Source organism: Phocoena sinus, chromosome 2 (assembly GCF_008692025.1).
Source record: "Phocoena sinus isolate mPhoSin1 chromosome 2, mPhoSin1.pri, whole genome shotgun sequence".
Taxonomy (NCBI): Eukaryota; Metazoa; Chordata; class Mammalia; order Artiodactyla; family Phocoenidae; genus Phocoena; species Phocoena sinus.
In genome coordinates this window covers 29,817,841-29,841,746 of record NC_045764.1, presented here as the reverse complement: position 1 = coordinate 29,841,746, position 23,906 = coordinate 29,817,841, and the positions used below count along the sequence as shown (strand labels likewise).

The 23,906-nt window shown below is 43.3% G+C and overlaps 1 protein-coding gene across 3 annotated transcripts in view; it reads right to left on the bottom strand.

The window, feature by feature from the left end:
- DIP2C (disco interacting protein 2 homolog C) overlaps positions 1-23,906 on the bottom strand; it is a 372,892-nt gene that overhangs the window by 15,057 nt on the left and 333,929 nt on the right. For all 3 annotated transcript variants that reach the window (XM_032623322.1, XM_032623323.1, XM_032623324.1), the window contains 3 exons: positions 21,308-21,476; positions 18,901-19,071; positions 4,144-4,205 (listed from right to left, as the gene is read on the bottom strand). In XM_032623322.1, the coding sequence (XP_032479213.1) occupies positions 4,144-4,205; positions 18,901-19,071; positions 21,308-21,476 (402 nt within the window). The remainder of the gene's footprint in view (positions 1-4,143; positions 4,206-18,900; positions 19,072-21,307; positions 21,477-23,906) is intronic.

Here is a 23,906-nt window from a genome sequence, read left to right as displayed (position 1 = left end):
GCCGACTGTGGAGTGTGAATATTGGCAACTGGCTACAGATGGAGGAAGCAATAAAGAAAGAGGCCCAATTTGGCTGGGAAGATTATGAGTGGGCAGAAGCAGGGGTGAGGAAAGAGGAAAAGAATGAAAGAGAAAGGGGCCGAGGTAGCGGCTGGCTCAGCCCACCTAGTCTGGCTGCTGCTATGGGTGGGGCAGCTGGCCAGCGAGTAGGCTGGGTGTCCTACAAAGGCTAGACCATCAGGCAAGAGAAGGGAGCAAAACCTTTGCCAAAAATGAGGGCTGTTCTGGATAAGCTACGCTCTGCTGTTTGTCCACTCACAGCCACCACTCAGGTAGCTCTGGCCATGGCACTATGACAGGGATGACTTCTGAGCGGGGCACCTGGTGTCATGAATGAAACCAGGCCACTTGAGCCAACAGTGGGAGCAAGTGCCCTGGCCTGCGACTCGAGCCCAGACATTGTGCTTCTCCTGCTCTCAGACCCCAAGGTTCCCGCCAACATGCGGAGTGGAGTCCATGGCCCGGTCCTCCTTCAGCAGTGGGACTGCTGGCCACACACACTGGTCGGCCTCTGCCTCTCTGGCCAGCAGGCCTCCCCTGCTCTCAGAGTTTAGGAGTTTATCTTGTCTCCTGACCCTCCCTGCTGAGCTGAAGCCTCTGAGGAAGGCAGGCAGATGGGATGTCACCTGAGGATCTCACCTGAAATGTGGGAAACCCTACCGCTAAGAACTTCCTTGCGGCCTCCTGGCTGGGCTGCTGAGTGGTGGCAGGGACCTGGGCAAGCACGGAGGGCAAACATAAGGACAGAACAAAGAATTTCTTCTCTGGTGAGTATGAAACGGTGCTGTCAGCAATTCACAGGCAAGCAGGAAGGGGGCACTGGAATCACTCAGGGCTGGTCCTGTCCTGCCAGCAAATGCCACATGGGTGGCCGTTCCCCCACTTGAAAATATCCACAGAGCAAAGAGAAAACCACCCCTTATAGGAGGAGACAGAGATGTGTCTTTTGTAAGAGCTGGGAGCTGCACACACAGGAGGGCGAGTGACTCACAGAAATACAGGAAACTCAGTAGGAGACCTTCCCAGGCTGGCACCACGGGGAGGGGAGGCTCTCCTCCGGGGACTGCGCCTGCCCACACACCGTAACCCAGTGGCTCTGGAGATGCGCCACAATCAGGAAACCACAGCACCTTCCCCACAGGAGGGCTGGCAGTGCCACAGCTGCTGTCAGGAGCCGGTCACTTCAGAACCATGGACAAGAGCCCAGCGTGGGTACGTCCTGACAGAGCAGGTCAAGAGGACGGGGGTGCCGGACTGCCCAGCAGCCAGTCCAGACACACAGCAAGAGGAGCTGACAGGGCCCAGCGGCATGCACTGGGCGGCCAGGACGAAGTGTGCACGGCATTCCTGCGTCCGGGGTGGCCCTGGGCCGAGTCTCCCATGTCCCTGGGCAGCAGGGGGAGGACAGTGCCTTCCAGGAAGGGACACGGTAATTATTCCTTAACGTAAGACACCTATTTGGGTTTCTGCCCCCTTCAGAAGAAGGGGCCCAGCAGGAGAGAGCGGCGATGAGCCCGGGCGTGTGGCAGGACCTCAGCCCGGAGGAGCTGCGTGTGGCAGCACCAAGCCAGCCCAGGGAGCAAGGCTCCCTGCTGTGACTGCGAGAGGGTGCCTCCAGGGACAGAAACCAGCAGAAAACCGTGTTCAAGGGCAGGACTTTGCTTTGGCTTCTTAAGTCAAACCCTGACGAAGACAAGGAAGGGACAAGTCCAGTGCACGTGTTTCTGGTGTCTGACAGCCCCTCAGCTCCCAGCCATGCCTGTCCTCTGACACAGGACAGAGCTAAGAATGTGAAATGCGAGCCTGGAGAGCGCTACAGGGACAGAGGCGGGTACGACTCTGAGGCTTTCTCATGAGGCCTGGACAGGGCGGGTGTGGGATCCCTCTGACACTGAGCAATGTTACCCTTAATTGTAAAGCTCGATGACATTCCTGACAGTGTCACTAACGTATGACTGCATAGCAATTTCCAGTTCACAAAGCACTTTTACTTCTGTTTTGAATGACCAAGTCAGGAAATGTATGTATAAGAGATTATTTTACAGATTAGAACAGAAGTGTCACTTAAAAGGATACAGACTTCCCAAGGTCAAAAGATTAGGAAAAGAAACTCCTACTATGACTCAGGTCTCCTGGCTCTTTCTAGAACAGTGAAATCAATCTGATACTGGACTTTTATTACTTTACCATGATACATTGTACGGGTTCCAATGTCACTTTTCCTAAATCACAACTTTTCTCAATAGGAAGATCTGCCACACTGAAGACAGTTATGAAGGTAGGTCACAAAGCTGTCAGAAAGGAGTTTCTAGATTTCTTTCCTTTTCCAGGAAAGAAAACTCCCTGAAACCCACTCCCAACCATCCCTGGTACTCCAGGAGATTTGTAACACACAATGGGACCAACTGTCCTTTCCTGATTACTATTCTTGTAAGTCCGTCTGAGACTGTAACCTACCCTCTCAGGCCCCAGAGATCAGCAGTTTTTACCTAAATGGTCTTACAAATTTGATCTTCATGTGTTTTGAGGGTCAGGTCACAGACAGAACTGCATAAATATTACTCTAACGGTGATTCTTTGATGAGCTGTTTTTCACCTTCTGAAGTTATAAAGTTTCTTTCAAATGATTTTTATAGGGAGTAAAGTAGATTTCTTTTTAAAGCCCAGAAGTTGTATTTGGAATTTATGCCCCTGAAACACTGTTACTTAATCTCTTCAGAGCTAAGTGTCTGCATTTTGAAAATGCTCTGGATGGAGCTCTGCTCTAGTGGGCCGGTATGCTCTTGGTGGGCCAGTGGTTCTCTCTGCCACCAGATGGGCTGTATCCTGTGATTCCCTGTGAATAGCCCGGTCTAAAATGAGGGGTACAAGGGCCGGGAAGCACCTCTAAGTGTGATGTGTTTAGGTGAATGCAGCATTTCTTAGTCTCGGCACTGCTGCCATGCTGTTCATTTGCTGTGCGGCAGGAGTCTGTCTTGCGCACTGTAGGATGTTTGGCTGCATCCCTGGCCTCCGCCCCCCCCACATACCAGCAGTAACACTCCCCAGATTATGCTAAACAGACATGGCAACTCGTCCGCTGGGGGTACAAGCACCCGGCTGGGAACCCCTGGTGTGAGTGGGGGCTGGCATTCCCCAGGATACCTGAGCCTGCATGGCACACCTGGCCCCTTCTCAGCCCCTGCAGCTCTGCCCCTGACACATTCACTCACACACAGGACTCAGTATCATGGAAGAACATGCTCAGCCAGGCCAGGCTGGGGGCTCCTGGTTTCCCACCCACAACTTTCACTCTGCTCTCCCAGGTGTTGTGAGCACAATGCACACGTCAGTAGGCACCACGTGAGGACATGCAGATAGCAGCACGGTATCTGGCCCTCACAACGCGTCCACAAGCACCTCTAGTAATTTACAAAAGGACACCTTCTACTAGAGTTCACGCTTACTATTAACACGTCATTGAAGCATCAATGAATGGGCATCTCCACAACTACCCCCAAAGAAATGACCTAATCAATGGGGAAGTCTATAGGAAAATGATAGAATTCTCTCTTCCCCCTCACGCATGTCAGGAGGGACCCCTTTGGGAGCAGAAGTTCTGCTAAAGATTCCTCATCTTGTCTCCACCTTCCCTCCCTCAAGGTGAACTCAAAAGCACTCACCAGCAACACCCCCGTTTGTTCTTGCTCAAGGCTGCTTAGGAAGCTGCACAGAAAGGTCACCTGACTTATATTTTTCATGGAAACGCCTTGACACAAATTTTCAATTCATGTAAAGAAACGTGGGCAGTGTTGATATTTTATCAGGTGCAAAATGGTGCCTGACTAGAGTGTTCAAGTAAAGGACCAAGTCTTCTGGGCAGACTGTGAGAAAAAGCAACTCTGGTTGCAACGGCTCTGGGCCAACCATTGTCATTTGTGTCTGAACACAAGAATTTCGTTGCTCACTGGGTACCTCACACAGTAAACGTGGAGAGTTGTGAAAGCTCGCTCAATGAACCACCTTGTTTGGAGCAGATGATTCTGTACTCCTTCTAGAAGGAACCCTGCACGCCAGGCACCAAGAAGACAAAAATCACAATACCTGTCGTGTCTCAGAGCTCTCATGTCCACGTAGACGGTGGTCGGATCGGGCCCCGAGGTCCCCTGCAAGCAAGGACACAGTGAGGTTAACACGAGTTTGCTTTGGAGGAGCTGGGTCTGTGCTTCCTACTGGCCAGGGAGCATTTCTATGGCAAAGTCTGAACAAAACCCCAAAGCACTAAAACCACACCTCTCAACTGATAACCCAACTCCGAAAGGAACATCTTATTAAGATAATACTGGACTTTCACACAGCTTGACTGTCAATCACATTTATGAAAATTAGAAAGAAAAGGGGCATCTTGCTAAATAAAAGAAGGCTGAAACTACAGAGGCAGCATTTTGGCAAAAGCAGGTCACTGAGGATGTGAAGCATCACTTGCTGAGAGATTTTCACCACATGCATCCCAAAAGGTGTATTTTTAGGGCTCAAGATATTGAAGCAGAACACGTGACATGAGCTGACAGATGAAGGAAGAAGAGATAAAAGATAATGACCTTGTTCCTTCTAGTTCTAATTGTGCCTTGGTTTTCCTCCAATGTGGGAGGCCATTTCTGCCCAAGACATAAGTCAGGGAGGTTGTGTGTTTACCACTGGTCATCTTGGCAGCACCCTGTGTTCTGAACTATTCATTTAACACAGGGTCCAGAAACCTTATCTTGGCATCATAAATCTCTTCAAAATATATGCTGAGTTGACTTCTGAACAGTGATCTCTGCTCATGTAAGAGCAATGGCATTAAAGCTACATTACAAACCAAAATCCTACATACATTTCTTGGGAAAGTAATTCAATACCTTGGGTAGAAAAAGACAGAACCTAAGAAAAATCTGCCAAAAAATAAGGGAGCCTCTCAGAATTTATTTGAAGAACTACACTAAAATTCTTCACGAGAGAATCTTAATCTTATACCAAAGGCACGTTTAAATATAAGAAAAAGATAAAAATAAAGACACCTTTGTTGTACCATACTGGACCCCCCGATAATCCTCCCCACAGAGAAAGCACATGCAATAAGCCTGGAGGAGGAGCTGCACTGCCGTGTGGCCACGGCGCCCTCGCTGATCTGTGACTGCTTGGGGGAGCTGTGTTACAGACCAGCGCTGAGTGGAGAAGCGGTTTGTGGTCTGAGTAATGCAAAGCACATAACCATAAGAGGCCAATTAAAAACAAACAAATCAGAAAACAGGTCACTAGAAGTGGAAAATGAAATAAAATGGAGATGACCCCAAACTGATGGTATAAATGGAGGCACAGCGTTTGTCACAAACGCGAGACGTCTGACAAGATCTGAGAAGTGACACCGCGCTGGCCGTCAGCCCTCCTGACCACGGGTCTAGAAGCCCAGCCCATCTCTGCACTCAACTCCTAGTCTGCCCACTGCTGGGAGCTGACGAGACGGTGGTGGTTAGCAGGCACTGGTGTGGATGAGCGGGAAATCCCTACCTTCTCAGCCAGCTTCCACAGCCGGTGGGGCTACAGCAGCAGGAGGTGGGAGCAGAGGAGAGGTGAGGACACCAGACCAACAGACACCGAAAATCCAGGACACACACAGACACATAAAAACACAACCCAACAATAAAAGTGGGATGAAGAAGAGAGAGGGGTGGGGAGGAAAATGCAAAAAGCAGGGAACAAAGTAAAAAGAAGATCAAAAACAATGTCAAATATGGAAGTCGTTAACATCAATCACTGTACCATTAAAGGTTAAAAAAAATCTAAAAAGATGTCCACATATCCACAGAGCAACAGAGGAGAGTAACAGATGACTAGCCACGGGAAGGTGGACCTGAGTAATTGCTTTTAATACATATGGTCAGTGGGTTTTGATTTTATGGTACCTTTCTCTAGTTTCTTTTCTTTTCTGAGAAAGTGGGGAGTATGAATTTTATTGGCCAAATCTGTCAAGTGTTCCTCATTGAAATAGTTTCAAGTTTCTTACTACAACAATGAAGGGGAGCCTGGAAGTTTGTGGATCTAAAATCAGGGTGTCTAGCCCTACTCACCTACAAGATTAGGACAAGAAAAGAGGTCAGAGTACGAGTGAAGCGTGAATCAAACCTTGGGCTCCTAGGTGGTCTAGCTCAGCGGTGCGGGGAGGGACCCCCCCAGTGAGCACCCTGCTTCACCCTCAGCTCTGTCCTCAGAGACGCTGCCTTCATTTCTCTCTTGTCTTCCACGGTTTTGGTGCCCACCTCTACCCCTGTTAAAGCATCTATACCCACGGGGGAAAGACTCCAGAAAGCAACGTGGGCAAACTTCTCTGATGTTGTGTATTCCCTGGCTGAACCGGTGTCTTTCCCAAACACGCCTAGAAAACTAGAACAGGGCCAAGTTCTCCCTTGGGCGCAGTCCTGACCCCGTCATCAGTCACTAGGTGGGCTCCAGAGACAACAGCAGCAGCAACAAAGAAGGAGCGAGCTCTTCACTAGGTTTCCTGAGGCTGCAATTTGTGAATAAACAAGGCCAGACTGAAAAACTATCATCACGCAACTTGGAGGCAAGTCTATTTAAAAAAAAAAAAAAAAGCAATGGTTCCAGATATAAAAATTACAATTCCATCCTTCTCTCTGAGACTTCCTTCACTGTGGTAACCATGGCTACTGCTTTCTCTCAGCATCTGTATTTTTATAAAACTGAGGCAGGACTCCAGGAAAGAGAAGAGGGCCAGGAAAGGTGTGTGCACCTGGAAGGCACACACGACTTTCACTGGGTCTCTTCAAGCTGAATGCAATAATTTAAATAATTTCTCTCATGATTCTTTGAATCCCAAACATTAACTGGAACAAAACTAAGTCCATGTTCTCTCTCTAAATTATTCTAATTCACAATTTTTAAAAATAATGGCTCAAAGTAGTATCTCAGAAGAAAAATACACATGACTGGGAACAAGTTTCCTATCTTGTAAATGCGTGGAGGAGATAACACCTGGAGCAAAATCGGTCTACTGACTAATGAGGGAGACGTGAACAAAGAGTTAATGTACAGGTGTTTCCAAGTTTCAAAAACCCTAAGGTAGAAAACTCTGAGATTTCAAGATAAATAGTAGGGAGTGCATATTTAACAAAATCTTTACTTTGCCAAAGAATGCAAGCTGGAGTTCCTTTAACTAAGGAGTATGCTCCTAAGTATTTAAAGATAACGGAATACTTCTAGCAGGGACCAGCAAGAAAGCAAAGCTATCGATTCCAACCACAGTTTATCAGAAATGAAGTCGAAACATGTTTGAAATTGCAAGTTATATTAATCAGAAAAGAGGATTAACTTTAATGTTCAGTTGTATAATAAAGTTACATATGGACGTACAGTAAAAATCATTTCTTATTGTCATAAAAGTGTATCAGTTAGGTATTAAGCACTTACTGAACAAATGAGTTATATTTAAATCTCAGCTGTAGATATACAGACTCACATCCCAAACACAGCACAGCCAATTCAACACAGTACTTATCTGAACACCTCGGCTGAGTGGTACTTTTCTATTCAGCAACTCACATACTATAGCATCAGTACAATCTAGTATTAGCATATAACTCCTTAAGCCTAAGTAGCAAATTCTAAGCAGAAACGTGATATAAAGACACAGTTCCAGAGTACTGATACTGGGCATATCTACTGTGCTGGTGTTTGAGGAGTTGAGGGAGCTTCCCATAACTGGGGGCACAGGAGGCAGCTCTGCAGGACTGGATTCCAGCAGGGTATGGGCACAGCAAAGTGGCTCATCAGTGGGCTCTTCCCCCCTGAACTTTAAGCAGTGTTTCTGCCTGCATGACCCCAAGGCACATTCTTTGGTCCTCCTAGCAGATGTGTGTATTAATAATGATGTTTTCACTATTTTAACTGAGATTTTAGCTTTCTTTTGATAAGCACTAGTATGGTGTAACTTTTCCATGCTTATACCTTTAATCTATTTGTGTCTTTATTTTTAAACCATGTTTGTTTTAGGCTATATATAACTGGGTCTTGCTTTTTTAAACTCCAACCTCATGATCTCTGCATCTTAAATGAAGTGGTAGAGGATTTATATTTATTATTGATGTGATTATGTTTAAATCTATTTTTTGTTGTTTATAATTCATCCCATCTATCCCCCCACCTTTTCTCTGCCTTCTTTTATAGATCCACTCTCTCTCCTCTGTTGGCTTATTAGCTACAACTCTTTGTTTTTCTAATTTTAGTGGTTACTTTATGGCTTATAGCATACATCTTTAATTTTCCAGTCTACCTTCAAGCGATATTACACCAATTCACATGTTGGAAGAACCTTATGATAGTATACTTCCATTTTTCCCTCCCAAACTCTGGGCAGTTGCTGTCATCAGTTGACTTTTATAGATGATATAAACCCTACAGTATATTACAAGTTTTGTAAAGGCAGTCAATTACCTTCTAAAGAGACTTAATAGGAAAAAAATCTTATATGTTTACCTATGCACTTGCCATTTCCAGCATTATTCATTCTTTTGTATAGACCCAGATTTCAAACTGGTATCATTTCCCTTCTGCCTAAAGGATTTCCTTTAATATTTCTTGCTCTGTGGGCCTGCTAGTAGTTGATTCTCAGCTTTTGTATGGCTAAAAAGTTTTTATTTCAAGTTTGCTCTTGAAAGATATTTCCATTGACTACTATGAAATTCTAGGTTGACAGTATTTTTCTTTTAGTATTTAAAAGCTGTTTTCCACTGTCTCTTTGCTTACATTTCTGATGAGAAGTCTGATGTCATTCGCATCACTGTTCCTCTGTAACTTGATTTTTTTCATCTGCTTTTCCCTGTATCATTGGTTTTGGGCAATTTAGTTAAGGAGTTTCCTTCATGTTACATTAGAGCAGTGGGATTTGTGGGTTTATAGTTCCATCAAATTTGATATATTTCTTCATGTATGTTTTTCTAGACCGTACTCTTCTTTTTCCTCTTTCATGGGAACTCCGATTATATGTATACTAAGTCCCTTGAAGTTTCCCCCGATTTCACTGATGGACTTTCCATTAAAAAATACTTTTTTCATGTTTCATTTTGGAAAGTTTCTATCTGTTCAAGTTCACTAATCTTTTCTTCTGCCATTGATTCCATCCAGTGTATTTTTCATCTCACATATTATAGTTTACATTTCTAGAAGTTCAATTTGAGTATTTTTTTTAAACTTTCCATGTCTTTTCTTAACTTTCTGAATATGTGGAATACAGTTAAAATAACTTTTGGTGTCCTTGTCTATAAATTCAACATCTGTGTCAGTATGGTTCAGTTTTGATTGACTAATATTTCTCCTCATTGTGGATCTGTACCTGCTTCTTGGTATGCCTGGTAATATATATATTTTTTGGTTGCACTGTGTGGCATATGGGATATTAGTTCACCGACCAGGGATCGAACCCATGCCCCCTGCTGTGGAAGTGCAGAGTCTTAACCACTGGACCGCCAGGGAAGTCCCTGCCTGGTAATTTTTTATAGGATGCCAAACACTGTAAATTTGACCTTGCCGGTCACTCATCCCACTGTGTTCCGGCTTCCCCTGTATCTGATGAGAGTTCAGCATCATTTTTATTATTGTCCCCCTTACATAATACATCTTTATTTTGCAGCTGCTTTAAGAATGTCTCTGCTGTTGGCTTTCAGCACTTTGGTGACGATGTGTTTTTTTAAGCTACTGTGCTTGGCGTTCACTGAGATTCTTGAATCTGTGTGTTGATATCTCTCATCAGTTTTGGCCGCTGGGTCTTTAAATTGTTCTTCTGTCCCATTTTCTCTCACCCCCTCCTTCTGGGACTCCTATTACATGCATGTTAGACAACCTGCTATTCCACAGATCTCAGAGGCTATCCCATTTTATTTTCATTCCTGTTCCTCTTGTGTTTCAGTCTGGATAATTTCTATTGACTGGATTTCAAGTTCACTCACTGACCCTTTCCCTGCTGCATTCAGTCTGCTATTAAACCATGAGGAATTTTTAAGACTGTAGTTTTCATTTCTAGCATTTCCATTTGGCTCTTTTTTGTGGTTTCTACCTTTCTGTGATATTCCTCATCTCTCCATGCAAGGTGTATACCTTTCCAACTAGATTCTTTAACATATTTATCATAGCTATTTTAAAGTCTCTGATAAATCCAGCATGTCTATTCTACTGACTCTATTGACCGTGTCCTTTCATGGCCATGTATCCTATTTTCTTTCTTCGTTGCACGTCTTTTTGATTTTGATTGTAAAGCAAACACTGTGTTTGAAAGCACAGTGGAGACTGAAGTAAAAACATTTACCCCCAGAAAAGGGCACACTCTCTCCTGTCAGCCCACTAGTTTGTGTGTCTGAGTGAGCTTGGTCTGGGATTTGTGGCAACGTTAGATTTCATTCATGCTGGCTTCCCATACCTGTGAGCACGATCAGGGCTTTGGATCTGAGCACTAGTAACATTCTGGATACCTCTTTATGCTTTATAGCTTAGAGACTTGTTTTCCAAACTGTGGGAGATCTCTTTCTGCTTCACAGCTTGGCTGCCAGCTTTTTGCACGACTGGCTGCTTCTCTTTCCTCTCCATTCTGCTGCCCAACCCCTAGCCTTTGGAAGGCAAGATCTGCACTTGGGGAAGGCCCTGGGGGCCTGAGAGAGATGTGCTTGGCCTCCCTGTCCCACCTCCGTCTTTGGAGTGCAAGGGTGGTACACCAGATGATCTGAGGCTCTCCAGAGAGGGGCTCTCAGCTTTTCTGCTCTCCTTCCAGCCCTCAGGACCTCTGCTTTCCACTCACTGAGGAAATTTTTTCACTTCCAGGGCCCCTCCTCAGACTTCAGAGACCTGTTGCTTTGGCTCACCAGAGGCCCACAGAACTGCAGCTGGATTCTCTCAGCTCCCGCTCTGTTCCTGGCTTTTGCGTACTGCCCTCTGCAGTAGGTGAGGTCTGTGGGGAGTTGGTGGGGGGTATGCAGAATGACTGGGCTGGGGGTCCCTGGGATTCTCACCCTCTTGCCAAGCTATTTACTGCTGTTAACATTCTCAAAAAAGTTTGGCTGGTTCCTGCTCCCCTGTAAGGGGTGAAAACAATTGTAGGTCTCTTCTCTCTGAAAGATTTAGTTCATTTAGATTTCTCTGAATCTTGGCTCTCTGCTGAATTTTAAAAGCTATGATTTTGTGTATTAACCAGATGGTTTCAACAGTTAGGGCTGGAACAACAGTCTCTTGTGACTTATACATCCTAATCAAAAATGGAAGCCCAGCAGGCAACTATAGATATATTCAGTATCTAAGGGAAAAAAAGGGAAGTCCAGAATCCTTTTTAATGAATGTATTTTTTGCTAAAATTGTGGTTAGTATTAAGCACATTGATTGATTTATAAACTGGTATCAGGAGTGGTTGTCAGGGAAACAGGGATCTGAAATTGATTAGTTGGTTTGGTAAAAGCCAAAGGGCAGAGAAAATCCAGCTCATCTGCCAGGCTGGACTCTGCAGATGTCCATGCCATACTTTGGCAAAATGGAAATTAAACCTCTTTCACAGGGGTCAGCAAACCCCTGTTTTTGCAAAGTTTTCCAGGAACACAGCCTCACCCATTCATTTAAACAGTATCTGTTTCTGCCTTGAGCTACAGAGCTGAAGGTCCCTGAGAAGAGACCACAGACTGCAGGCCCAGCTCTTCACTCTCTGGCAAGAAAAAGTGCCCCAAAGGCTTGTCTTGGGGACCGTTGATCCACAGACCAGCGTGAAAACATAGTGAGACAACCCAAACCAGAGGGAACATCTGATTGAGAAGCTTGTGGGTTCAACATCACAGTCTACTAGGACCCCGAACTCCTCATGTGGTTATTTCTGAAGCCCCTGAATGTTCAGATGGAGAGACGTGCTTGGCTACGGCAGTTCCAGCACTGATTCTCTATTCCATGCGGCGCCCCCGTGCCCAGCACACATCAGACATCTGATGGTGGTGGTGAACTCGACAATCGAGTCTATGGCTTACAGAGAATCAGTGACGGAAGGGCCACCAGCTGGAAACCCTGTACCTGGCCACAGCTGTCTCTTCGGGACAGAGGAAGGGTATGGTATTGGTTGCAAGAGTGAAAACTGCGCTGTGGTGGGGTTTTGTGGGGGAGGGGTGATGGGTAAGAACGGGATGAACGTAGCCTTTGGTCGCTCCTTTTTTTTTTTTTTTTTTTTTTTTTTTTTTGCGGTACGTGGGCCTCTCACTGTTGTGGCCTCTCCCGTTGCAGAGCACAGGCTCCAGACACTCAGGCTCAGCGGCCGTGGCTCACGGGCCAGGCCGCTCCACGGCATGTGGGATCTTCCAGGACCGGGGCACGAACCCGTGTCCTCTGCATCGGCAGGCGGACTCTCAACCACTGCGCCACCAGGGAAGGCCCGGGTCGCTCCTTTTTTGGTCATCAGGCAGCAGAACTCTTTCTGTATTTGGGCAAGTCCTCCACTTTTGGAACCTGGTTGGATACAAAGCCTCTGTCCCTCTGTAGTAACTAAAAACATCTGCCACTCTCCTGCTCAGCTTTCCTGGAAGCCAGCCTGCCAGGTAGCTGCATCTATTCACAGCAAGAGGAAGCACAAATGTTCTTGCCCTTGGCGGCAGACGTGTCTGCGACACCACCCAGTGACATTTTAATAAGTTTCTTTTAAGTTACCAAAGGTTTCTGCTGCCCACAAATTAGAACCCTGACTGATATACGGGTAACTGAGAATACAGGTCCCATGACCTCAAATGTTAATTTTCATTATCTGGGACAACATACATCAGCAGGAGAGGATGTGGAAGTTCTGTGGATGTGACAAATTCCCTGGAGCATGGGAAAACCCCAGAGGCACCTCACTTATGTTCACTTCCCTGGTCTAAAAGCAGTGTTGGGAGAAAATGAATTGGGGGCTCAAATGAATGAGTCTTATTATAACTATTAATTTTATCTTGAGAATTACTTAAGATCTATGTCACCCTGAGCCTTCCACTTTTTTTTTCTTTTAACAATCAATGACTCTACTTCTCATCATCAGGGTGGCTGTATTTCTCTTTCATTGTGTGAGTTTCAAGATTTAAGGTTTAAGACCTTAAGGCTTCAAGATTTAAGACCATAACTGTAAATACTGATTTAATTCCACACAGCTATTTATAATAAAGCTTTCCTCAGATAAATTAATCGTTATTTTTCTATATAATAAAGATCAAAGTTTCTGTTTAAAGTGGCTTAAAAGTTTTTTCCTAATAAAACAAAAATTGAGATTTCTTTTGGAAAGCAGAAGACCTCATTTCCCCTCCCTTCTTCAGCTGGTGAGGAGGATGCTAATTTTTGTTACCAAGAACTGAATTTCTATATCTAATACATCCAAAGACCTTTCAGCTTATACTTTTGAAAAGAGTAATTGTGGATGAAGCACAACATCTCTTTTGATGCAGGTTAATAAGCAAGTGGCACTTCCTAACAGAACTAAGGAAATTTATGTTAAAGCCAATCTCACAAGTCATAATTTGATCTTTCTAATGCCCACTTTTGTCATAAGTTCAATAAATCAAAAGTGTTTTAAAGTCATTTTTACAGCTAAAGATTCTGGAAAATGTCATTCCTAAGTATAACAAATGGCTCATACTTCTAAATTTCTTTCTTCTGCAGAGTCTAAAATACTCTGCAGAAATCAGAGTCATGTAAAACCAGAGTCATCCACACTGAATTTTATGAGTCCATTCTTTTGCCATTGAACTATGTCAAAAGGACAATTTCAAAATAATTAATGTGTCAATTCCTGCCTTAAAATGATAAATGGGTAAACAAGTCACTTGGTTTCTAAGATATAGAAGCTGAAACAACAGCATCACAGAAATTATGACTGTCTCAGTTTTCTGTTATTCTACTTTTGCGATTGCCTCATATGTAAAATTTTTTAATTGCTCATTTGCATACTTGACAATGATGTATTTGTCAATTTTCATGATTTTCTCTATTACAAGAAACTAGGGTTTCATGTCACAGCCCATGAAAGCAGGCATTGCGGAGTCCCTTTGTGGTGGCCCTGACTCTGTTCCTAGTACACGCCGCCCCCCGGCTCCCCACCCCCTGGTGACAACAGACTGAAGAACAGCATCTAGCACACAGATGCACGTCTTCTGAGCTGTTTGATTTAGGTCACAGGGAAATAGGAGGTCTGATTTAAAATGTTCCAGGAAAACAGTCAAAAACCGAAGGCAGGATATCCTGCCTGTATAGAGTTCAGTTTTGTAAACAGTTTACACGGCTGTTATTTCACTTGCATAATAAACCACAACATGGAATTGGCACCTGACAAAACTGCAAAGTGTGAGATTTCTTTAACATGTTGCTCTGTTTAGATGACACAGTCAGTAGCAATGCCAGTTCTCTTTCCGGCAGCTGTTTTTATTTCCCTGCTTTGTCACGAAAGCTCACTTAACTTCTCTGAGCCTCAGTTTCTCTCCTCTTAAAACGAAACAACTGAGCTTGCTCTCTGTGAGTTGTAGGAAGCTCTAGCCAGATGCTGCCTGGAATTGAGTGGTGTGACACATTTGTGAGAGAATTTTTTGTTTTCTTTTTTGGGCATGAAGTCTTTTTTCTGAAGGCGCAGGCCCTGGAGCTACTGTTTGAGATGAAAATGCTGCTAGAAGCCTGAAGAGCAGCAAACTTTTGAGTTTCATTTCATTTCATTTCAATGATAACTTACAAATGATGCTGTGAGTTTTTACCTGATGAAGATTCACATGAGTTCATTTCAGAGAAATTTCAGGACTGCTATGTACTTACTTCCCTCAGGAGGCTTGAGGCTAATAAGAAACACGCTGAATTTCTCAAATGTGAAGCATATTTGCAGTCAGAGGAGTCGACACCCAGTACTTTCACAAAATTCAGTCTCAGGAAGTGACTGTGTGACTGTGTGAGTTGTGTACTGGGTTCTCTAAGACAGTTTTTCACAGAGCAGGGGGATAGAAGTTGTTTATGTACATAATTGTGAACTATGGCAGACAACATTAAGTGGGAGGGATGACCTGCCATGGGAATTCAGAGGAAGGAAAGTATTTCTAGCTGGAGGAATTGAAACATGACACCTGGAAAGAGAAGCAGGCTTTTGCCACATGAAGAAGATGGAAGCCCATTTCAGGCAGAGAACAGCCTGGGTTGTGGCATCAGGAAGTAAAAGCATGAAAGACTCTACGATAGAGAATGTCATTTAGCGTAAAATTGTACAAAGGGGAGAGAGATGCTCAGGCTGGATTGGTCGGGGTGCCATTGATGAAGTAAACACAAGCCCTGATTTATCTCACGTAAGTTCAGGACCTCATGCATGAGATGCGTCTCACTCTGCAGTCACAGCACCCTGCCCGCTGCACAGCCCAGCCTCCCCAAGGCCAGGGGGCACTTCTGGAAGGGGACCCACAGACACTAAAATTGTGGTCCCCAGCGAGAGCAGCTTGTAAACCCCACATGGCTCGGATGAGGCTCCATTCCTCGTCTGGACAGCGTCCTTCGCGTCCCTACCCACGTACCTCGTGGAGATGGAGACCTGCCCTCCTCCTGCAGGGCTGCCCTCTACCTGAGCACTCAGGGTCCAGTCAAGGGCCCTGAGGAAGGACGACAGGCGATCCAGCTGAGAAAACATGTCCTCAAACAACAACAAATCAACTGAAAACAAATATGCCCACTAACTGATTTCACATATATTGGTAATCCTGGTGTTCCATAAGGAAAATGGTGTAAACTTCTCAATGTCTTTAAACATTTAGGATGGGTTTGGAATTTAGGAACTATCTTAGCATTAAAAAATTTTTTTTTACATCAAGGGAGTAATGGTGATTATCTCTGGGTATGACTTATGAATGTGATTTATTTATTGGCTAGTCTGTATTTTCTGATTTTGTTTCCTAAAATAAATATTCTTTTGTAAAAATACTTAATCTATAAAAAAATTCATAACTTTTCAGGTTGTTTTCATTTCTTTGTCTAAACATTCTTAAAAATTCAGTTTTAGTATATTTAACGTCTTTATTAGGCATTTATTATGTGTCAGGCCCTGTAGAAACACAATGGGAACAAGAGACATGGGATTTCTGCCCTCAGACCTCAAGCTATGCCTGCTCTGTTTGCTTGGGACCATAATCACATATTTTTTAATTTCTGCAAAAATTAACAGAAAACAAACATTTCCACTGACCAGCCCTGCCTCAAGCCTTCTGCACTTGATGCTGCCTTTGCCCCAGTTTTTGTATGTTCACCTCAGAGGGCATTTGGCTGAAATGTCACCTCATAGAGAGGCCTTTCTTGGCTACCCCTCCTAAAATTGCCTCGTGTGTCTCCTTTTCCTTCTTACTTTACCTTTACTAAGAATATTTTACTCACTTACTGAAAAAATCATCTGTGTTTACTGTCCATCTGGTTCCATGAGGGCCAGAACCGTATCTTGCACTTATCTGAGTAAACTCTGACTTAGGCTGACACGAGCTACTCACAGGTTACGGGGTTCTGCTCGCAGCCTGCTGGCTCCTGCCTCCCCAATGCCGGAGAACTCCGTAATGCCGACGCATACCTGGCCCCGGGGTTGGCAAGGACAGAGAGTCTGCATTCCTTAGTATGATACACTTAATTTATTTGATTTATCTCTACTATCAGACACACTGATATTTTCAGCTATTTTCTAATGCTGACCATTCAGAAAAAGAAAAACTGGCTGAAAATTAGTTGAGAGTAAAGCACCGAAGTAGAAAAACTTAAAATGGACAAAAACACTTAAAGGTGCTGTCAACATTTCAGAACAGCACCCTGACCCGTGACTGGGGATGTCAGCTCTGATGTGGGGGTCATACTGATGGAACTGTTTTCTAGAAAAAGAATATTTATTCTTTTTATTAGGAGTACAGAACTTAATTTATCCAACATTCTTACAAAACATATGTATTAAATATTTACAAAGCACCAGGTATGGTTCTAGGTGCTAAGGACACAGGAATGATGGAGCTCATGTTTTAGGCCACAGAGGTGGTGAACACCTGTGTGCTAACTTCATTCTTGGCTTCTTACCCTTATTTTCTGTCACCTCTATCTTTTCAATTATTTTTAGTGTATTTTACTTTCCCTACTTAATCTACTGCTTCCCTATAAAACTTCTTAAAACATTTTGGATCAAGTAGATGGAAATAAATGAAAAATAAAAAGGTAAATAACCATAAGTGCTCTATTTCTAGTATCTACAAAGTTTTAATTCTGTATAATAAAGTGTAGTAGAACTTGCTTTGTTGCCTGTATGAAGTGGACAAGTGCTAAGTGATATTATGTCAATATGGGATCTATTCTATGCCCTTCTCCCTTCATCTGCCAACATTCTGAGAGAGAGAGAAAGAAGAAGAAATATTGTGGCCAAGAGCCTGTCTCTCATGGATCCCTGATTTTTTCCCCCACTTGCAGAAGAAGGGAAGCATTACATCATCCTATGGCTGAATTTATTTAAGAAGTGGATTTCTGTATTTCTCATTTCTCCTCATGGAACAGATGGCTAGAAACATTTAAGCAGAACAGATCAAGGTGAATAGGAAAAGAAAACTTCAATATTTAAAGAACTAGTTTGGCAAGATAAATCCAATTCTTCAGATTACCTCTTAGAAAATGGAATTAATTTCAATCATAGAACAAGGTTCAACTGACTCTTGAGAGGACCCTGGTAGTTATAAATTTAAAAAAATGGAGCTAATTCAAGGAGAAGGAAGACAGAAGCAAAGGAACACCAATGAAAATCAGAACACCTTCCTGTAGCTAATTTTTCTGAAGCGAGCTCATCAGACTGGTCACATGGGGAGAGTCCTTCCTCTCCAAAGTCCACGCTGAGTCCAGATACTGAGACCACGGGCCGGGAGAGAGCTGACCAGGAGCTTCCCGAGGTCTCCCAAGGGGAACTGGAAGCAGCATCTCTGGGTCGTAAACGGGAGAGACAGTGAGTGGGCAGGGAGGCGAGATCAGGAGCCAGCTTGTGTCCACTGTCCTGCACTCTAGCACCTGCTGTGAGCGAAGTTCTTGTCCTTTTAATATGTTCCAGGAACAAAGCCTGCAGCTGAGCCCTGGGCTGGCTTGTTTTGGATGAGGCTGCCCAAAGGGCACTGGGAACAGAGTCCCATAGGACTTTCCCTTCCTTCATGGACTAGATCTCATGTTAAGAGTTCAGAGACGGAAAAAGGAATAGTGAAGATGGTCTGAAGTGGGCTAATGAAGAGAAAGAAAGAAAATACGCATTTTTTTTTTTTTTTTTTTGCCACATATAATGCAAGGCTATCTTACGAGGGCAGCCTCACTTACAGCTCTGCCTTAGAAATGCAGCAAAAAGTATATACTTCAACGTCATCCCAGCCGCAAATTCACGAATCTGCTTAATGTCCTGGAATTCTTCGTACAGAAGTTACTGTCTGCATACAAGAGACTAAGTACTTCAAGAGACAGGATTTCTTGCCACAATGAAACATTTGTTTAGTATCCCATCTTTAAAGAGCCTGCCTTCACAGGTCTTGACAAACTGCTACTCGTGTTACAAAACTTAAAATGCCCCAGGACAGAATAAGCCTGTGAATGCTAGTTATGAATAATGGTTACTGACAAATGCAGAGTATAATTAAAAACAAAACAAAACAAACAAACAAAAAGTGTATACCAACCACATGCATTTGACTGAAAGATACCTTCTAAATGTGGGTAAGCATCAGCAGGGGAAACTGTTGAGCAGTGTGGCGCTGTATGCCCGTCTTTAAAAGTCACTCTCTGACTCACGCACTTACTGGCATCAAGGAAACTCACCTGCAAGCAAATCGCCAGGTTCACTCTACAGCCAAACGAGGTGCTAACGGCCCGTGGATGGAGGCCCAGGTCTTTAAACAGTTTTGAGAATGACTGGGTGAGTGCTATTCGGGGCCGTTCTTCTGCCACCACTACACAGGTCCGCACGCGGGACAAGTCCAGTCCTCGTGCCTAGAAATAATGACAGCAGTAGGAGGTCAGCCTTGCCAGTGTTATGGGTGTGACCTGCAGGCTCCTTACCCAGATCTGTACAACAACAGAAACTCCACACAGATATTCATTCCCAGGGCTCTCTGTGTCTGCACCATTAACCAAAATGCTGTAGAACATGTGTAAATAAAAAAACGCCCATATCGGTAATCAAGGATGCCATTACAAACATATTTTAAATAACTCAAGGAGCATAATGAGGAGAAAAGTTGAAGAAAAACAAGGTGTGGATAAAATAATTAAAGGACAGGGTTTGGGGAAGAACAGAAGCACTTGTATACACTCCTGCCAGCATGGATACACGGGAACATCCATCGGAGAGAAATGAGAAACCTGCTTTTAATATAAGAACGGAAAATGAAAACATCTGGGCAGCTTCTTAAACACAGCTCTCCTTTCATGTCCTGAGATGTAAAAGGTCCCAGATAAACTGTCACAAGGAAGCACAGCTCAGTTCTGCCCAAATTCCATCTAGTGAACGAAATGGCAACACCCGGGACAGGAAATGAAGTGCCTTAAAAGCACAACACTCCTAAGCGGAGCTGAAGAAGAGCAAAACGCGCATCAGGAGTGGCAATGAAACAGGAGGCGAGGGAGCGACAGGGTCTCCATCCCCACACAGGACAGTCGCCAGGAGCCATCAGCGTCCTGGAGAGCTGACAAGGGCACCTGAGCTGAGGAGGGACACGAGTCAAGATAACGACGATCTTCCATACGTGCAGTTACACAGGGAAAATTAAGTCCAGGTAACACGAATGACCCTCGACACATGCGTGTTTTGGGAGGCAATGCACCCTGGGCTTTGAGATGGTGCTCCTAGAGCCACAGATTCAAAATTTGGCTTCAAACTTTACTAAATGTAAGAACTTGGAGAAGGTGCTTAATTGCTCTGTAACCTAAGTTTCCTCATCTTTAAAATGGAAACAATAATGGACCTATTTCAGAGAACTATTGTAAAGGTTAAATTAATCAATTATGTAAAGTGCTTAGAAATCACTTATTATTTCATTTGGTTATTTATAAAAGCACCTATAGGTAAAGTTCATGAAACGTACTCAATCGTTTTATAGCATAATATAGGTGGACATGAATAATAATATTTTATAAATTTCCTTTGCTGTATAAACATATAACTTCAAGTAATTTATTTATGTAGCTTAATGTCAAAGTTATCTTGCATTTTGCTTTCTTGTTCAAGCTTAATGCACTAGGTCTGAATAGGAAAACAAAATTCAGAAGAGAGAAATATATTGCTTTACTAACGGCAAGTGTATAGATAATTTGTATGTGTGCATATATGCACACAAATATAATCTGTGCATATATCTATACATACACACTCACACATATCTGAGCATATAAACAGTGAATAGTTGGAATATTAACCAAAATAGGTCATATAATTATTCTCTCCTAGTTACTTGAATAAGGACTACATAATTTACTATGAAAATATGTCTATCAAAAAGTCCTTGGGGCTTCCCTGGTGGCGCAGTGGTTGAGAGTCCGCCTGTCGATGCAGGGGACACGGGTTCGTGCCCCAGTCCGGGAGGATCCCACGTGCTGCGGAGTGGCTGGGCCCGTGAGCCATGGCCGCTGAGCCTGCGTGTCCGGAGCCTGTGCTCCGCAACGGGAGAGGCCACAACAGTGAGAGGCCTGCGTACCGCAAAAAAAAAAAAAAAAAGTCCTTGGCTTAAATGAAGGGAAATGTTGTTATTGTCACATAATGGTAATTGAATATTAAAAAATAAAACAAAGCCACTGTTCACTGGACTGTAAAAATGAATTTTGGTTAGGACCCAGATCTACCAATCAGGGTCCTCAAGGAAAACGAAATGACTGGCTAAATTTAGACGTATGACTTGAACCCCAGCGTTGGAATAAAACTAACTGCACTCAAGAACTGAATTCACCAACAAATCAAAAGGCAATTCAGGACTCTCCAAGTAGCCCTAACAGAATTAAAGACATCAATAACATACACTCTGACCTCTAACTCTGGCAGTGGGAAAATATCCATGTTATCAAACAAGGTTTTCACGTGAAAACAACTTCGTCAACCTCAGGTGACAGGGGACCTTATGTCGGCTTTTCTGAAGGATCATTTAGCCTCACCACACCTACTCCACACCCTCTGACACTGGTGCTTTCCCAGGATGCTGGCAAGTGTCCCCCAGGCACTCTGAAGGCTGCTTACCTTGAGGGATTCTGTCTGCGAGCCCAGCCCCTTGGTACACAGTTCCATCACTGAGTAGGAGCAAAATGTATCCCGGACTTTGTATTGACTCACGGCAAGCAGCCACAAGGCAGGGTTGGTCTCCAGCTCTGCAGGTGGGATGAGGATGGACTGGTGCCCGGAATACACGCTGCACAGAGAGATGGGAGGGCTCAGTGAGGATGGAGAATGGGGGACCAGCCAGCCTCTGAGAAACACCTACTGTCCATTTGCAAGAGGGGACAGTCACACCAACTCTACTCTCCAGTATTTGTAAATATAAAACAAAAGCGTATTTACAAAAACATTCTGAAAAATACAAAAGAACTATGGGATTATGATCCGCAGTTACTGCCATTTTGAGCACTCATTGAAAGATCTCAAAGCTCTGATGCTGTTAGGTTTCTCTCAAAGCTGCTATATTCACAGAATGGACTCTCACAGTGGGAAACACAGGACTGAATTTTGGTAAAAGGTCTGGAAGTTCAGAACAGGAGTTAGCAAACTAGATGCTGCCTGGTTTTGTAAATAAAGTTTTATTGGGACACGGCCCTCAGTCCTTGCAATACCACCTGCAGTGGCTTTCACACCAACAGGCAGAGCTGAGGGTTGCGACAGAGACCATGGAGACTGAATATTTACTAAACAGCCACTTGAGGAAAAGCGTGCCCAACCCTGGTTCAGAAAACTGACATCCAGAGTAAATAAAAGGAAACTAAGACAATTAGAAGAATTAGGATTGTAATTTTACTTCAGAATGATCCAATTGGATTACCAAACAGAACTAAGGAAAATACAATCATTCTCTAATTTTACCTTTACATTTGAGAGCACGGGGAGAGAAACAAGAGGCTACATATTTTGTTTCACCATTGATTAATGGGGCAACTGTGATTTTAAAATAATGAAGTATTTGCCAAACTACATTTTCAATGGTATTAATTTTGTTTGGTTTATGGCTACAAATCAACATTAATAGATATATGCTATAACAGAACATCCTAGATAAACTACCTTCTAAGATTTATGTAAAAGAGATTTTATTTTTAAAATTGAAGTATAGTTGATTTACAATGTTGTGTTAGCTTCAGGTGTACAGCACAGTGATTCAGTTATACACACACACATATATATAAAATATATTCTTTTTCAGATTATTTTCCCTCATAGGTTATTACAAAATATTGAGTATAGCTCCCTGTGCTACACAGTAGGTCCTTCCTTGTTGGCTATCTATTTTATATATAGTAGTGTGTATATGTTAATCCCTCTCCCTACCACCTTCCCCTTCGGTAACCATAAGTTTGTTTTCTATGTCTGTGGGTCTATTTCTGTTTTGTAAATAAGTTCATTTGTTTTTTTTTTAGATTCCACATATAAGTGATACCATATGGTATTTGTTTCTCCCTGGTTTACTTCACTTAGTATGATAATCTCTAGGTCCATCTATGTTGCTGCAAATGGCATCATTTCATTCTTTTTTATAGCTGAGTAATATTCCATTGTATATATATACCACATCTTCTTTATCCATTCATCTGTTGATGGACATTTAGGTTGCTTCCATGTCTTTGTAAATTTCCAGGCTACTGTAAATAGTGCTGCAATGAACATTGGGGTACATGCATCTTTTCAAATTAAGACTTTTCGCCAGATAGATGTCCAGGAGTGGGACTGCAGGATCATGCGGTAATTCTATTTTTAGTTTTTTAAGGAACCTCCACACTGTTTTCCATAATGGCTTCACCAATTTACATTCCCATCAACAGTGTAGGAGGGTTCCTTTTTCTCCACACCCTCTCCAGCATTCATTATTTGTAGACTTTTTGATGATGGCCATTTTGACTGGTATGAAGCGATACCTCATTGCAATTTTGGTTTGCATTTCTCTAATAATTAGCAAAGTTGAGCATTTTTGCATGTGCTTGTTGGCCATCTGTATGTTTTCTCTGGAGAAATGTCTTCCTAGATCTTCTGCCCATTTTTTGATTGGGTTGTTTTTTTGATATTGAGCTGCATGCACTGTTTGTGTATTTTGGAGATTAATCCTTTGTTGGCTGCATCATTTGCAAATATTTTCTCCCAGTCCGTAGGTTGTCTTTTTGTTTTGTTTATGATTTCCTTTGCTGTGCCAAAGCTTAAGTTTAATTAAATCCCATTCATTTATTTTTGTTTTTACTTCCATTACTCTAGGAGATGGAGCCAAAAAGATATTGCTGAGATTTATGTCAGTGTTCTGCCTATGTTTTCCTCTAGGAATTTTATAGTAACCAGTTTTACATTTAGGTCTTTAATCCACTTTGAGTTTACTTTTGTGTATGGTGTTAAAGAATGTTCTAATTTCATTCTTTTACACGTAGCTGTCCAGTTTTCCCAGCACCACTTGTTATTAAAATTTATTTATTTTATTTTTGGCTGCGTTGGGACTTTGTTGCTGCGCGCAGGCTTTCTCTAGTTGTGGTAAGCGGGGGCTACTCTTCGTTGTGGTGCGCGGGCTTCTCATTGCTGTGGCTTCTCTTGTTGCAGAGCATGGGCTCTAGGCACACGGGCTTCGGTAGTTGTGGTGTGCAGCTTCAGTAGT